The sequence below is a fragment of the Eschrichtius robustus genome, chromosome 14 (genome assembly GCF_028021215.1).
Source record: "Eschrichtius robustus isolate mEscRob2 chromosome 14, mEscRob2.pri, whole genome shotgun sequence".
NCBI classification, from domain to species: domain Eukaryota; kingdom Metazoa; phylum Chordata; class Mammalia; order Artiodactyla; family Eschrichtiidae; genus Eschrichtius; species Eschrichtius robustus.
Window position 1 is genome coordinate 84,027,130 of NC_090837.1, and position 15,193 is coordinate 84,042,322.

Here is a 15,193-nt window from a genome sequence, read left to right on the forward strand (position 1 = left end):
GGCACCTAGATTGTTTCCGATTTTTTATGATTATAAATGGCACCTCAACGAATGTCTTTGAACATGCTACTTTTTCCTCTTCTGTATTTATTTCCTTGGGGGGTTATTTCCAAGTGGAATTACTAGGTCAAAGGGTAGGAACAATTTTGCGGTGCTTGTTACATATTGTGAGATTACTCTTCAGAAAGAGTGGAGTAATTTATAGTGTCCCAAGCAATGCATCAGTGTACCTGCTTCCCCACGTTGCATGTTTATCACCTTAATTTTTGTTAGTTTTAGAAAAACTCTTAAGGCCTCGGTAATTCACGGGAGAATTATAGTTTGTGGATTGTCCATGCCATATTTTAAAAGATATATTATTCTTTTTGTTAAAATACATGTTCAATTTAAGAAACATTGGAAAATATTAGGATAAAAAAGGGAAAAAACAATCACTTTAGACCTGTTTCCTCTCTCAGGGAGAGGTGATTTTGCTATCCATATTTTGATGTTTATTCTTCTTTTTTTTTAAAGAGCAGGTGATATACAAGCTGGCTTTTTTTTTTTTTTTTTATTTAAACACTATTTTATTTATTTATGGCTGTGTTGGGTCTTTGTTTCTGTGCGAGGGCTTTCTCTAGTTGTGGCAAGTGGGGGCCACCCTTCATCGCGGTGCGCGGGGCCTCTCATTATCACGGCCTCTCCAGACGCGCAGGCTCAGTAATTGTGGCTCACGGGCCCAGTTGCTCCGCGGCATGTGGGATCTTCCCAGACCAGGGCTCGAACCCGTGTCCCCTGCACTGGCAGGCAGATTCTCAACCACTGCGCCACCAGGGAAGCCCGATGTTTATTCTTCTGATCTTTTATTTTGCACAGTGTTTTATACACGAAAGGATTCTGCATATATACTTTAGATCTTTCTTCTAATAGTTTTATGATATAAGCATTTTCCTATATTATTTTATTTTTTAAGTTAACATACTTTTAATGTCTGTATAACATTCCATTTCATGAATGAACTATAGTTTACCTATATCTTCCCCTAGTGTTAAATACTTAGATTATTTCCAATTTTATAAATAACCGTCTCATAAACATTTTCGTGGCAACCATTTGTCTCCAACTCTGATATTTCTAGAATGCATATCCTTAAGAAGAATTACTGGGTCAAAGGGCATGAGTCTTTTGGGCTTTTGAAGTATGATGACAAATTGCTTTCCTTAAAGGTTGTATCAATATTCAGTCCTCTGGCCATCTAATTACACCATTGTCAATATGGACTATTAATAATTTTACAAAACCCCAAAATGCAAACCTTGTTATTTTAAGGTATGTAAGAAAAATTCATTTTTCACATCTAATTTGTAAGGCTTTGATTACTAGCAGTGGAGCTGAATTCCAAATATGTGTTGACCAGCTCTGTTTCACGATTACCTGTTAATGCCCTTTGCAAGGAGACATTTAAATCACAGGCTGACCCATGATGTTGCCCACTCCAGCCACATGCAAAGACTCAAGCATCCTGGGCAAGGAAAATGCATCCAATTTTTTTTTTTTGGTGGCGCTGCATGGCACGCGGGATCTTAGTTCCCCAACCAGGGATCAAACCCATGCCCCCTGCATTGGGAGTGTGGAGTCCTAACCACTGGACTGCCAGGGAAGTCCCTCCAAATTTTAATGTATCCTAAGAATTGAACAATTTTTAAAAAGGCAGATCTGTCTATTTACATGCATATCTGAAGTACGTGAAGCTTCCTAACTTCAAATGTAGAAGAGTTTTTGGCTGACCACTTAAAAAACATCGTTCCATGCTTCCACTAGGTACAGAGGTGGTTTGCTGGTATAGTGAGCTTGAGTCAGAAGATGTGGTTCAAATCATGACTGATAAATTACCAGCTGGGGGACCCAGTGTAAGTCGCTGGACTCTCATCTTCATTGTTCATGTCTATGAGATGGAGATGATACACTTCACATCAGGGCCAGAGGAGAAAGCGAGATCGTACATATGGGAGCTAGCACAGTGCCCTCTGTGATGGGCTATGGCTGCTGGAAGGGCTCTGGACACGTGGCGGGTGCCTGCAGGTACAGGTGGGCAGGTGCGTGGCTCAGCCAGTGCTGAAGCCCCGGCCGAGGAGAAAGGGCAAGCCTCTGCTGGCTCCCTCCGAGGTGCATTGGCAGCAGGATGCCCTGACTGCTGGTCAGGGTGTTTAGTGGAGAAAGGGTTGGTTGCTTCTGAGGCCTCTCTCCTTGGCTTGTAGATGGCTGTCTTCTCCCTGGGTCATCACATGGTCTTCCCTCTGGGGTATCTGTGTCTGAATCTCCTCTCCTTATAAGGACACCAGTCATATTGGATTAGGGTCCACCCCAATGACCTCATTTCACCTTAATTATCTCTTAAAGACCCCATCTCCAAATAGAGTCACACTCTGAGGTCCCGGGGTTTAGAATGTGGGTGGGTGTGTGTGTGTGTGTGTTGGGGGGGGGACACAATCCAGCCCTTAATAGTCTGTATTAGGAAGCTTTTATTAGAGTCTTTGTAGCGGTGGTAGCTAGTGGAGACTTGTCTGACTCCTGAGAAGAGGTGCCATGGTTTGGGCTCCAGTCCTCCAGGGAGTTAAACAAATATTTCCTTGGGTGGATGTGGGTTTTTACTGGATGGCCTGACTGGATGGTTTACCACCCACCGAGGACAGTGAGTTCTTAGTACCTCCCCACTCTAGACCTGGTGGGAACCTACTTGAGTGTCCTTATGACTGAGGCATCCTGGCCCCAATGTCAGCATCTTTCCGAGAGGTTGTCATGGAAGGTAGATTTCAATTCCTCAGCTAAAAACCAACACTACCCAAACTTGTGACTATGCTACTACATTTAGCCTCTAAATGGAAAGAGGTATAAAAGATAGGGCTTTTTTCCTTCAGATAACACACTCTTATAGAATTCTAATAATTCAAGGAGGACTGAACTGGAGGGTCTGGCAAAAGGCACGGTAAACATACAGCATTGTTGCCATACCTCTCCTGCCCACACTCATGGCAGACATTACTAGTCAATCACTGCACCACTGAGCTAGGACTCTTCTTCCATTCCAAGCATTAACGCTAAACTAGAATTGGCACTCTAGATAAAAATAATTTGCTCCCTGTATCACTGTGGTGTTAAGCAAACGGTATCTCATCCCTTCCTCGTGAAGAACCATGGCAACTTCAAGCACTGGAATAGGACTGCTAAAGGCAGGGTTGTGCTGGTTGGTTTGGCACTCATGTTTGACAATTCTTCCATACCACTGCAGAGCCTCCTGGTCCCGACCCTCACAATTCCAAGTAGATACAACCAAACAGTGCCTTGCTCTGAGCCTGTGTCCCGAAATCTCATTTCCTGCCCCAGAACTGCCCACATACTACAGCTGGGACTCCTTCAGGAACCCTCTCAGCCTTACACATGCAAAGTCCCAGACTGTGGAGGAATTAATTTTTGTGGGGCCACCTTTGACCCAAGGGGGTATAGAAGACAGTAGGAAAATGCTTCTTTCTTTCATCCCCCAGGACAGTTAGTTTTGAGTTGCATTTCATAAGGCTCCACAGAACGTTCTGGCATTGGCCACCATGATACTGCATCTTTGCATTGGCCTTCCCTGCTTCCCTGTTCCAACCCCATCCCTTATTCCTACCTCCACATGAACTACCTGCACCCTGATATTTGTCAGATTCTCCGTTCGGGTGGGCGGAGGATCCCTGTGTCCCACCTGTGCCTGACAGTCACCTCTCTCCTCAATCAACCACCACATCTGTCCATACAGCGCTTCATGGGTGGCAAGGGAGATTCCCAGGCATGGTCTCATTTTGAGCTGCACAGTAAGTTTCAGGGTGAAGATGAAGAAATTCAAGTTCAAGGTCCTGCCCAGGGCCCGGCAGCTAGTAAACGGTCAAGACTAAAGGCTAACTGAGGCTCTCTAACTCCAGCCCAGCTCCGGCCCCACTCGGCCACAGCTGCGCCCACGGCAGCCTCTCTCAAAGGCAGGCTGGCAGGAAGCGCCTCTGATGGCCAAGGTTGCAAGTCTTTCGTGTCCACAAATTTTGCGGTGAAGGAAAGTGAACGTCCTTTCTTCTTTGCAGAAATCAGCACACCCTTGTCCTCCTCGGGGCCACGCTGTTCTTGGCATCTTTCACCGCCTCTGCTCTGCTCACACTGGCTTATAACCTTCCAGTGGCAGCTCCGTCAGATGCAAGGTAACCGCGGTTCCCAGCCCTCCCTGCTCTATCCCTCGCCTGCCCTCGGACTGGCCAGGACCTCCCAGGCAGGGCTGCTGTATGGATGCCAGGCTCTTTGCACTGTGCACATCGGCTCTTGGAAAAACTGGCTGGGAACTGTTCGGCCTTGATGGGAAAGTTGATTGCGTGTTTGTTTCCAAACTTCTGAACCTTTCAACTTGTGCTGGGGGTCTGCTCTGAAAACACAGGGAACTCACTGTTGCCCATTGAAATACTTCTCGGAGGAAAGGAGCGCCCCCAAGTGGCTGTACTGCGTTTCTCCTCCAGCGGCGAACTGCCGCTTGGAATCTCTACTATGGAATGGAGAGACTGAAATTTAAGGAAGCTGGGGTTACCTCTTCAAGGTCACACACCTAGTAAGTGACACAGTTGTGAGCTGAACCTAGGACCTTACCCACTATGCTATTTTGCCTTTCCAGTGGGGGTATATATAACACTTCTTCCTTATAAACACCCTGTGTCTTCTACAGGAAAAACTGGTAAGATTTCCTGCTAATCTATTCTCAAGGCAGCAGTCAGAGAGATGAAAATGAAAATCGGATCCTGTCAGTCATCTGCTCAAATTCCTCCATTGGTGTCAAGGCAGAATCCCTGTCTTACCTCATCTATCACTTCCCTGCTTGCTGACTCAGGACCAGCCACACTGGCCTCCTTCCTTCCACACACCCAGCATGCTCCCTCCTCAGGGCCTTTGCACTTGCCATTCCCTCACAGGAGAATACTTTTCCTTTAGGATCTAGATCTTGGCAGGGCTAGTTCCTTCACTTCCTATAGGTGTCTGTGCATGCATCACCTTCTCAGAGCAGCCTTCACTGACCTCCTGATGTAAAATAGCCCAGAACCGTGTCTGGCACAAAAGTGCTCAAAATGTATTGTGAGTGGAATAGATGAATGAATGAGTGACTGACTACACCCCAGGCCTTTTGACCAGGGAAACATCATGCCCTTCTCATCATGACATCAGCCTCTGTGGGCATAGCCAGGTGACCGAGAAGGAGGCTCGCTCCTGTGTAGCCCAGTGGTTCTCAACTCCAGAAGCAAATGAGAGTCACTTGGGGAGATTTGAAATCCCACTGATGCTTCCAGCAAGCACCATCCTGGACCAACTGAGTCAGAATCTCCGGGGGTGTGGCCCAAGCAACCGAATTTTGTAAGTGCTTCCATGAAGAGGTTCACTCCTTTCAGAAGAGGTTCACCTCTGGGAACCACATTTTTAGAGCTATCCCAGCATACCAGCCACCAGAAACAACTATTTAAAATGAACACAGCCGTCACATTTCCTTGGGATCCAGTGTGGAGGGGCCCATGGGAATTTGGAATTTTCGGAAACCAGCTGTGGCCCAAGGCAGGATCATGAGGTCACTGTCTGTGGATTATTACTGAGGAAATGAACAAATGTACACCCAGTTTTCCTTTGGGTTTGCTGATTGCCCCAGTGGACATCTGAGGGATTCCTTTTTCCATGTCCAGATCAAACGTAACCTTTGGCCTTACGTCCTTGTGTTTTTCAGTGAAAATGCAGCTGTGTTATATATCTTGGAGTACTACACGAATCCCTGCGGCCGATTTGGGCCATTCCTTGTGGGCCTCTTTCTGAGCATTCTCATGCACCAAAACCACGAGGCAAACATTCTCAAAACCAAGGTATATGATTTCCCCATACCTCACTGTAAGGACTGGGTCTGCTTGGGACTGGAGGCGTCCAAGATGAACACAGGTTTCTGGCTTGACTAATGACATTGGATGGTGAATCAGAATGATTACCCACAGGAAAGAAATTCCATCTGGAAGGCAAAGTAACAGCTTTCTTCCCTCTAGACACCTCACGACCTGATTCCCAGATGGAACTGTCCAATCTGACCAAGAATCTTATCTCTGGAAACCAAAAAGCTTGTGCTATTAAAAATCCAACCCACCTAACCATGAACCATGGCCATTGCCCTCCTACTGGGTGTGTTTTCCCATATCAGTGGTTTCTCTGGCTCTGTACCAAGGCTCTGACGGGTGGGATGCCTCCTCCTCGTTGCCCTCTCCTCCCCATCCGATCACCCACCAAGTTCCGCGGGTTGTTTCTCCTGCCATCCTCTCGTAGCCTTTACCAACTGACCTTGTTGAAGCTCGTCTCATCTCTCACTTGGATTTCTTTACTAGTTTTCTTGCCTCTTGTCTTCTTGATCTCAAGTCCACCCACAGGGCAATCTAGTTAAAATACTACCTTGGCCTTGAACTGTGCAAAACCTTTTCATATGACTTCTGTTGATCCATAAGACCTTGAGGGCAGAACATGTCTTATTCACCTCTGAATTTCTAGCACCTGGTTCTGAAATCACTCCATAAATGAATGACGGATACTTTGCTTCTCAATGGAAGAAGGGCCAAGAATTCCCTTGCATTATTAGGGGGCAATGTTGACCCCAAATCCCCACTGCTAGGCCCTACACTGGCTTGCCTAGGGCTTGTGGGTACCTCACCAAAACGTTCTAGAGATGAGGCGCTGGTCCTTGGAAAATCTTGTGTTGCTCATAGCAGGAACAGGAGCTAGGGCTTTATTGGAAGGAATGGATACACAGGTGCTACAGGTGTATTTTCCTATAGGTTGGAGTTATGATAGTCCCCTGAAAATGCACAATTCAGTTGTAGATTACAACAGAGGACCATTCAAGAGGTGCTTTAGCAGAGTCCAGGTTCATGGTGCCCAGGGAGAAATTGGGTGTGAGCAGAGGGGAAAGCCTAAGACGATGACGGGGCATTTGGGAACCACTCAGAGGACCAGGTCAGGACCAGGGAGCATGGAGCTAGAACCCGAGTCAGGCAGAACTGGAGGAATGACTTCGATGGGATGAATAGGCCAAGCACAAACTGTAGAAGCCAGAAAATAAGAACACAGGGTCCCAGCTGGAGGCAGCTGAGGCATATTCCATGTGGTAGGAGTAAGTCAGTGTGCATTCTGAGTAAGAGTGTAGGGGACCCTAGGCTAAGAGGAGGCTTGTGGAGAGCCCCTGAGGAAGTAACTTTGTTCCCTGTAGCCAGAACCTAGGGCAGGAACCTGAGACCCAAGGAGGGGAGAGCTTCTCTTTAGAGACAAGATGGTAGAGTGATAAGATGCTAATTCAGGTTGATGTAGATGTCATCATAGCACCTTGAGAACTGGAACAGAGAAGCAAGAGAGACCCTTGGAAGATAGGTCTGGGTCTAAAAAGGTCAAGTAAGGTGACATCTAAGATCTTGAACTGAGCCCAGTAATAGGATTTAACTCACGGGGTTATTCTGTGAGCTGGAAACATCTCCATTCTCCCATTCCTTCCGCCATTTTATGTCCCTAGTGACAGGTGCAGCCCAGGTACAGGCTGTGTGCCAGGGCCCCTCACAGTTATGGTAGGGGACAGAAGCAATCAAGGAACCTTATTTGGCTAAGGAACAGAATGGGAGGTTAGGAGTGGGTTAGAGCATTACTTTTTTCTTTTAACTTTCATCTAAAAATGATTCAAGAGTCACCATAAGTCGTAAAAATAGTAGAGGAGATCTTGTGTACCCTTGACCTGCGTTTCCCCACCAGGAACGTGTTAAGGTAACTATGGCACATGATCACAACCAAGACATCGACACTGGCACAATCCATAGACCTTAGATCCACCAGTTCCATGTGCACTCGTTTGTGTGTGTGTATAGTTCTGTGCAATTTTATCACATCTGTAGATTTGTGTAACCATCACCACCACAATCAAGGTACAGAACTCCTCTGCCACCACAAAGGTCACCCTTGTGCTACCTCTTCGTGGCCACACCGCCCACTGTCCCCTACCCCACCCCGACCCTCACCCCAGTAACCACTAATCTGAACTTTCTATTCGGTCAGATTTGGTCATGGACTGAGGTTTACAAATAGACCCCTAAAGTCACTAATAACACACAAAAAGTGAGCGTAAAAAGAATTAAATACACAGTGGCCAAAACGGGCTGTGAACGGTGCCTTTCCTTTCCCTGTAGGTGCAGGCTCTGCTGCAGTGGATTTGCTCTCTGTCGACCCTGTCCCTAGTGGCTGCCCTGGCATACACGGTGGGTGACGCGTCTGCCGCCTCTTAGTTGCCGCTGCTGTCACCGTGCCCTCCCCCGACCCCTGTGGGCGGCCCCTGAGGGCTGGGTATTGTTCGCGCGTCAGGAAGGCCACGGAAGTAGGATGCAGTGACGCAGCACGGGGCTTGCTCTGGGCTCACACACTGGCCTGTTAAAGGCGACGGTGTGAGGGCTTCCCTGGTGGCGCAGTGGTTGAGAATCTGCCTGCCAATGCAGGGGACACGGGTTCGAGCCCTGGTCTGGGAAGATCCCACATGCCGCGGAGCAACTAGGCCCATGAGCCACAACTACTGAGCCTGTGAGTCTGGAGCCTGTGCTCCGCAACAAGAGAGGCCGCAATAATGAGAGGCCCGCGCACCGCGATGAAGAGTGGCCCCCGCTCGCCGCAACTAGAGAAAGCCCTCGCACAGAAACTAAGAACCAACACAGCCATAAATAAAAATAAATAAATTTAGATAGCACTTGGCAAACAAAGAGAGGGAAGAAAAATATTAAAAAAAAAAAAAAAAAAAGGCGACGGTGTGAAAACGCATGTACCCAGAGAGACTTTTATTTGCTGCTGAATGACTGATAGTGACTCAAAAGCATCCATCTGTCTATACACTCGGGGAAACCCACTCACATATTCTGGTTTAGATGTTTACACTGGTTTATATACAAATGCAGGCTCTGAAAGAAAAATTTGCAGCCTCTCCAATGAAGCTAGTTTAGAAATTGGAAAAGAACGGGTAGTGGGTAATGTCGTGAGAAAAAAAAATTACCAGTGCTGGGACAAGAGTACTGACCACACCCAGCCTGGCCTCGGTCTCCTCATCTGAGCGTAGAGACTGAAGAGTTGGCAACACCCCCTTCAGCCCTTTGATGACTGGGGACACTGTTTCTGTAGAGCCTGGCTTTCAGGGTCGGGCAGAAAAAGAGCTTAAATGGAAAGAAAGGGATCTTCTCCAGATTAGAACTGTCTATTCAAGTCACCTGACGTTTTCCACCTTTCCTCTCTATTTGGCATGAGGTGCTTGAGGTGTCAGCAAATGACAGAGAAAGGCTGGCGGGAATCACCCAGCAAAGGTTCTGGCCCTGCACTGCCCAGAAGCCCTGAAATGACGGAATTAGAGCCAGGTGGAGGCAACACAACTTTATACCCCTGTGAGATAATCAGGGTGAGTTTAAACTTTCTCCTGTGAACCCAAACCCGTTAACCTCAGCAAAGGTAGCTGGAGAAGCCTGACGAAGTGAACATAACAGAGTCCTGCTTACTGAGCACAAGCTTACGCCAGGCCCTGTGGAGAACTTCACCCCTGTGGTCTCGGGCAATACTGGCCACACCGCTACAGGTAGAACTATAATTAGCTCTGTTTCTCAGTGAGGAAAATGGTGCCTGGAGATGAAGCAGCGTGGGAAGGTCACTCAGCTAGAAAGTGAGCCCAGGCCTGAGGGCACCGCCCACAGGCCCTGCTCTTCTTTTCTGTACACTAGCCACGCCCACCCCCAAGATGTTTGATTGTTCAAATCGTTCTTGAGTTTTATGAGTATATAATGATGAGGGATTTGTTCTTTCACTTCAATTTAAAAAGCTTTCCCTTCTATGGAGAAATGACGTTGAAGAGGCATCAGGTTGCGTTCTCCTTGACTGATGTATTTGCATTTATGGGCGGCTGTTTGGATCACATGACCTCCACTTGGTGACGGTGGCCCTGAGCTGTTGACAGAGCCTCAGAACATACACAACTGCTCCCCCTGGCCTGGTACAGGCCACCTCTGATGTGGTGACAAACAGCACAGTATCCCTGTCTAAGGTGACAGTCCTGCTGGGTCAAACTGGGTAATGTCCAGCAGGATTAGAGAGGAGTGACTTAGGTTAAGTTAGAAGATTAAACAAATTGGCAGTATTGCCAGTACAGTGGAGCTAGTAAATACTATCAGTCATTAACCTGAGTGTGTATAATACATACCTCTTTTAATTCAAACGATGAATAAGCCCTCTGGCTCATTCTTGAGCAATTTATCATTCAAAGGTGTATTGTTATTAGCCAACCACAATTATAGGTGTGACTGACGTTCTAGGTTTGTATCTCCAGCACTATCTGTAAGATACCAAGATTGATCAGTAGGTGAATGTAGGAGGTGATGGGTTAGATAAATTTTTTAAAAACGTGTCCACCTGATGACCTTTAGAAAAGTATACTTATAAAAGAACATGTTTTTCTTCTTCATAATTTTATTTATTTATTTTATTGAAGTATAGTTGATGTACAATGTTATATAAGGTACAGGTGTACAATACAGTGACTCACAATTTTTTTTTTAAAATTTATTTTATTTATTTATTTATGGCTGTGTTGGGTCCTCGTTTCTGTGTGAGGGCTTTCTCTAGTTGTGGCAAGCAGGGGCCACTCTTCATCGCGGTGCGCGGGCCTCTCACCACCGCGGCTTCACTTGTTGCGGACCACAGGCTCCAGACGCGCAGGCTCAGTAACTGTGGCTCACGGGCCCAGCTGCTCTGCAGCATGTGGGACCTTCCCAGACCAGGGCTCGAACCCGTGTCCCTTGCATTGGCAGGCAGACTCTCAACCACTGCGCCACCAGGGAAGCCCCACAATTTTTAAAGGTTATACTCCATTTATAGTTATTATAAAATATTGCCTACATTCCCTGTGTTGTACAATATATCCTTGTAGCTTATTTGATATGTAATAGCTTGTACCTCTTAATCCCCTACCCTTATCTTGCCTCTCCCCGCTTCCTTCTCCCCATTGGTAACCACTAGTTTGTTCTGTATATCTGAGTCTGCTTCTTTTTTGTTATATTCACTAGTTTGTTGTATTTTTTAGATTCCACATATAGGTGATATCATACAGTATTTGTCTTTCTCTGTCTGAATTATTTCACTCAGCATAATACCCTCCAAGTCCATCCATGTTGTTGCAAATGGCAAGATTTGATTCTTTTTTATGGCTGAGTAGTATTCCATTTTATGTATACAACACATCTTCTTTATCCATTCATCTGTTGATGGGCACTCAGCTTGCTTCCATATCTTGGCAATTGTAAATAATGCTGCTATGAATATTGGGGTGCATGTATCTTTCCAAATTAGTGTTTTTGGGGTTTTTTGGATATATACCCAGTAGTGGAATTGCTGGGTCATGTGGTCACGTTTGAGGAAGAAGACGAATTCAGTTGAGACTGTCAGGACAAGGAGGGATCTTGATGGTTCAGATCATCTTTTCCATCATCTTCAGTCATGGCCAATGCAGACCATGCTGGTCTTGTTGAGTTGCAAGAGTCACCTTCTGACCATGTCACTCCTTCGATTAAAACTTCTCAGTGCTGGGACTTCCCTAGTGGTCCAGTGGTTAAGACTCTGTGCTCCCAATGCAGGGGGCCTGGTTTCGATCCCTGGACAGGGAACTAGATCCCGCATGCCACAACTAAAGATCCTGCATGCCGCAGCTAAAAAAGATCCCACATGCCGCAACTAAGACCCTGCGCAGCCAAATAAATAAATAAATATATATTAAAAACAAACAAACAAACTGCTCAGTGATGCCGTGTCACCTACACCAATGGTCCTCAAACTTTAATAATAGGCGGACCCATTCTAAAGGAATAAGAATTCTTTTGGATCCTTAGTATTGGCTTAAATTATTTTAATCCTAATTTTACCTAAACACTAGCAAACATAAACCTAGATGCAAATTTTTATGTTTATAGCACATATATTTATAAAGCCAAAACAAATTTATAAAGTAACCATAAAACCAATAAAATCTGAATTAATGTTAATTTAATGTGATTAATTGGCTGGAGCCAATGGCAGTTCATGACATGGTATTGTTTGTGCTGGGGCACATTCCTTTGTGTTTGGCTTACCTGTATGACATGGGTTTTTTACTGACTTAATTCTACAGCTATTTTGTTTGTTCCACAGTAAATATCTTGGTTCATCTTGTCATTTGGGATTCAGTTGGGTGCAAATGCACATTTTGTCTATGAGTCCATCTCTATTTATTTACTTGATTATATGCTTGCTCTATGCCGGGCACTGCTCTAGATGCTGGGGATATCACAATAGGCAAGAAAAATCCCCCTCTTGTAGGAGACTGCAATGGGGAAGGGGAAGTGAGAGACCAGGAGACTCTAGTAGCCTGCATGATGGCCTCCAAGTTACCAGGTCCTAATCCCTGGGAATTTGCAAATGTGATTAAGTTAAGGATCTTGAGAAGGGAAGATTATTTTGGATTATTTGGGTGGGCCCTAAATGCAATCACATGTATCCCTATAGGAGGGGGACAGAGGGAGATTTGACACACACGTGGAGGAGATGGTGATATGAAGATGGGGCAGAGAGAGATATGAAAATGCTGATGTTGATTGGAGTGATGCGACCACAAGCCAAGGAATGCCAAAGCCACCAGAAGCTGGAAGAGACAAGAAACAGATTCTCCCCTAGAGCTTCTAAGGAGAAGGTGACCCTGCCAACACCTTGATCTTGGCCACTGATACTGATTTTGGACCTCTGGTCCCCAGAATGTTGAGAGAATAAATTTCTGTTGTTTTAAGCCACCATGTTTTTGTAATTTGTTACAGTAGCCATAGGAAATGAATCCAGAGCCATATTAAGTAAATGTATTTGTAATATAATTTCAGATGCACATAAATATGGTGAATAAAAATAAATCAGAGGAATTCCCTGGTGGTCCAGTGGTTAGGACTCCATGCTTACACTGCCGAGGATGTGGGTTCGATCCCTGGTCAGGGAACTAAGATCCTGCAAGCCGTGCAGTGAGGCCAAAAATTAAAAGCAAAAAAAAAAAAAAAAAATCAGGAGTGGGAGGTTAACTGCATTAGGGGTGCATTTGTAAATATGTGGTACAAAAGCACTCCAGGCAGAGGGAATGCTAAGGCTGCGTTCTTCAGTCTGGAATATGTTTAGTGGGTGAGAGGAACAGCAAGAAGTCCAGTGAGATGGGGATCAAAGATCAAGGCAGGAGAGAGACGGGAATGAGGACAGAGAAGAAGGTAGTGGTCAGGGCATGCAGGGCCTTCACGGCCATGGGGAAGAATCTGGATTTTATTCTAAATGCCATGGGACGTGACCTGGTTTGTGATTTTAAAAGATTACTCTGGATGTTTTCTTTTCTTTCTTTTTTTTTGATGGCTTGAAACAACAGAAATTGATTCTGTCACAGTTCTGGAGGCTAGAAATTCAAAATCAAGGTGTTGGCAAGGTCCTTCTGGAAGCTCTGAGGGGGAATCTCTTCCATCCTCTCCTATGTCCTCGGCATTCCTTGGCTTGTGGGCGCATCACTCCAATCTCTGTCTCCATCTTCACGTGGCCATCTCCCTGTGTCTCTCCACTGTGTCTGTGTCTCCTTTTCTGTCTGTTACAAGGACACTTTGGATTTAGGGCCCACCCTAATCTAGGATGATCTCACCACCCATTCCTTACCTTAATTACATCTGCAAAGACCCTTATTTCCAATTCTGAGGTTGCAAGTTTTATATGTGGAATGTTTTGTGCTCAGAGGTTGAAACCCACTAAGGATTAAACTGGCCATAAACTCAGTATTAGCCTCCCTTATTATTATTTTCATATTGCTGCAATGGGAAGTTGGGTTTTTTTTTGTTTTTGTTGGTTTCAGTACATTCTCTTAAAAATTATAATGAAAAAAGACCTTCTCAGTAGAAAGTTCACAGACTTAGAGGCAGAAGCCAGGGGGAGCAGTGATGATACGGCATCTTCCCAGGCCCAGGGAGGGGCTAGAAGCTCCATGAATCGGTGCCTATTCCCTCCAGGTCTGGGGCACCGGCTGCTTTCCTGGGATATCTGGAGCTTCCTGGCCAGCTTGAGCTACGCTTGCTACTTGGTGCACCCCAACCTCATCATCCTCTACAATGGGCTTCAGGAGACGCTTATTCACTCCACCGACATCAACATGGTGAGGCAGCCCCAGCTCTCAGCTCATTGTAGCAACGCAATTTGCTCTCCCCTGGAGCAGAGCAAACTATTGGCTTCATTAGAACCTTATTTTCTGTTTGTTTGTTTGTCAAAAGCCTACTGTTCTTTGTTTTATTGGAGGGAGGACTTCAGCACAGGATAATATCTTTCTTTTCTTCTCTTTATTTTTAACGTTTAGGGCTGTTTGTCTTACAGGTCTATTTCATATAGCCAGGATGGTACACTTATTCCAAATGCAATAGGAATCTTGTAGTAAGACTGTGTCCACTCTGCCCCTCTTTCTCCCTAGTTCTATCTTTTCTCTGGACACTGTTTGCTGACCTTCATCACTGGGCTGGCCCTGACGCTGTTCATTGAGAAACCATGTCAGGAACTGAAGCGGTGCCTGCTGGGATCAGTGCCTGCAGGGCCGTGAGCTTCCGGTAAAATCCAAAAGAGTGGATGGCCCTTTGTGGGTGCTGATGAGCAAAGGCAAGTGTGGCCTTGTTTATGTAATGAATGCTTGTGTCCCCAAAAAAGGGTATGAATCTGATTTTTGTGAACGTTTAAGGTATACAAGTTCTTTAATATATAAAAAAGTTCTGAGTGTTTACTATATAAAAGAGTTGTGTTAATCTGTTTAGTAGCACAATAATTGCCCTCCAATGTAACTTTTTAGCAAAAAAATCTGGATTTTTTGGGTCTCATACTGCATGTATTTTCTATATCAGTGATCAAAGGAGAACATCAAATGTAGTGAATTTAATGTACTTCAGGTTTTAATGCTCACTTTTCTTGGTAAAATCACAGTATGTCGTTTTGTACATTATAATTGTTTTTGTGTTATTATGATACCTTTGTAGACTCGTAACTTTATCCTGGATGGTATGACCCACTAGTGTGCACAAATCATGGGTGTGTCATTATAGATCTT

General features: G+C 45.4%; 1 protein-coding gene across 1 annotated transcript in view; it reads left to right on the top strand.

Moving 5' to 3' along the window:
* The window catches only part of LOC137776228 (O-acyltransferase like protein-like), a 62,453-nt gene extending 47,758 nt beyond the window's left edge, over window positions 1–14,695 (top strand). Inside the window, 6 exon segments of the mRNA XM_068562466.1 lie at window positions 4,092–4,205; window positions 5,759–5,891; window positions 8,235–8,326; window positions 8,328–8,419; window positions 14,118–14,260; window positions 14,570–14,695. Of these exon segments, the coding sequence (XP_068418567.1) occupies window positions 4,092–4,205; window positions 5,759–5,891; window positions 8,235–8,326; window positions 8,328–8,419; window positions 14,118–14,260; window positions 14,570–14,695 (700 nt within the window).
* The last annotated feature ends 498 nt before the right edge of the window (window positions 14,696–15,193 follow it).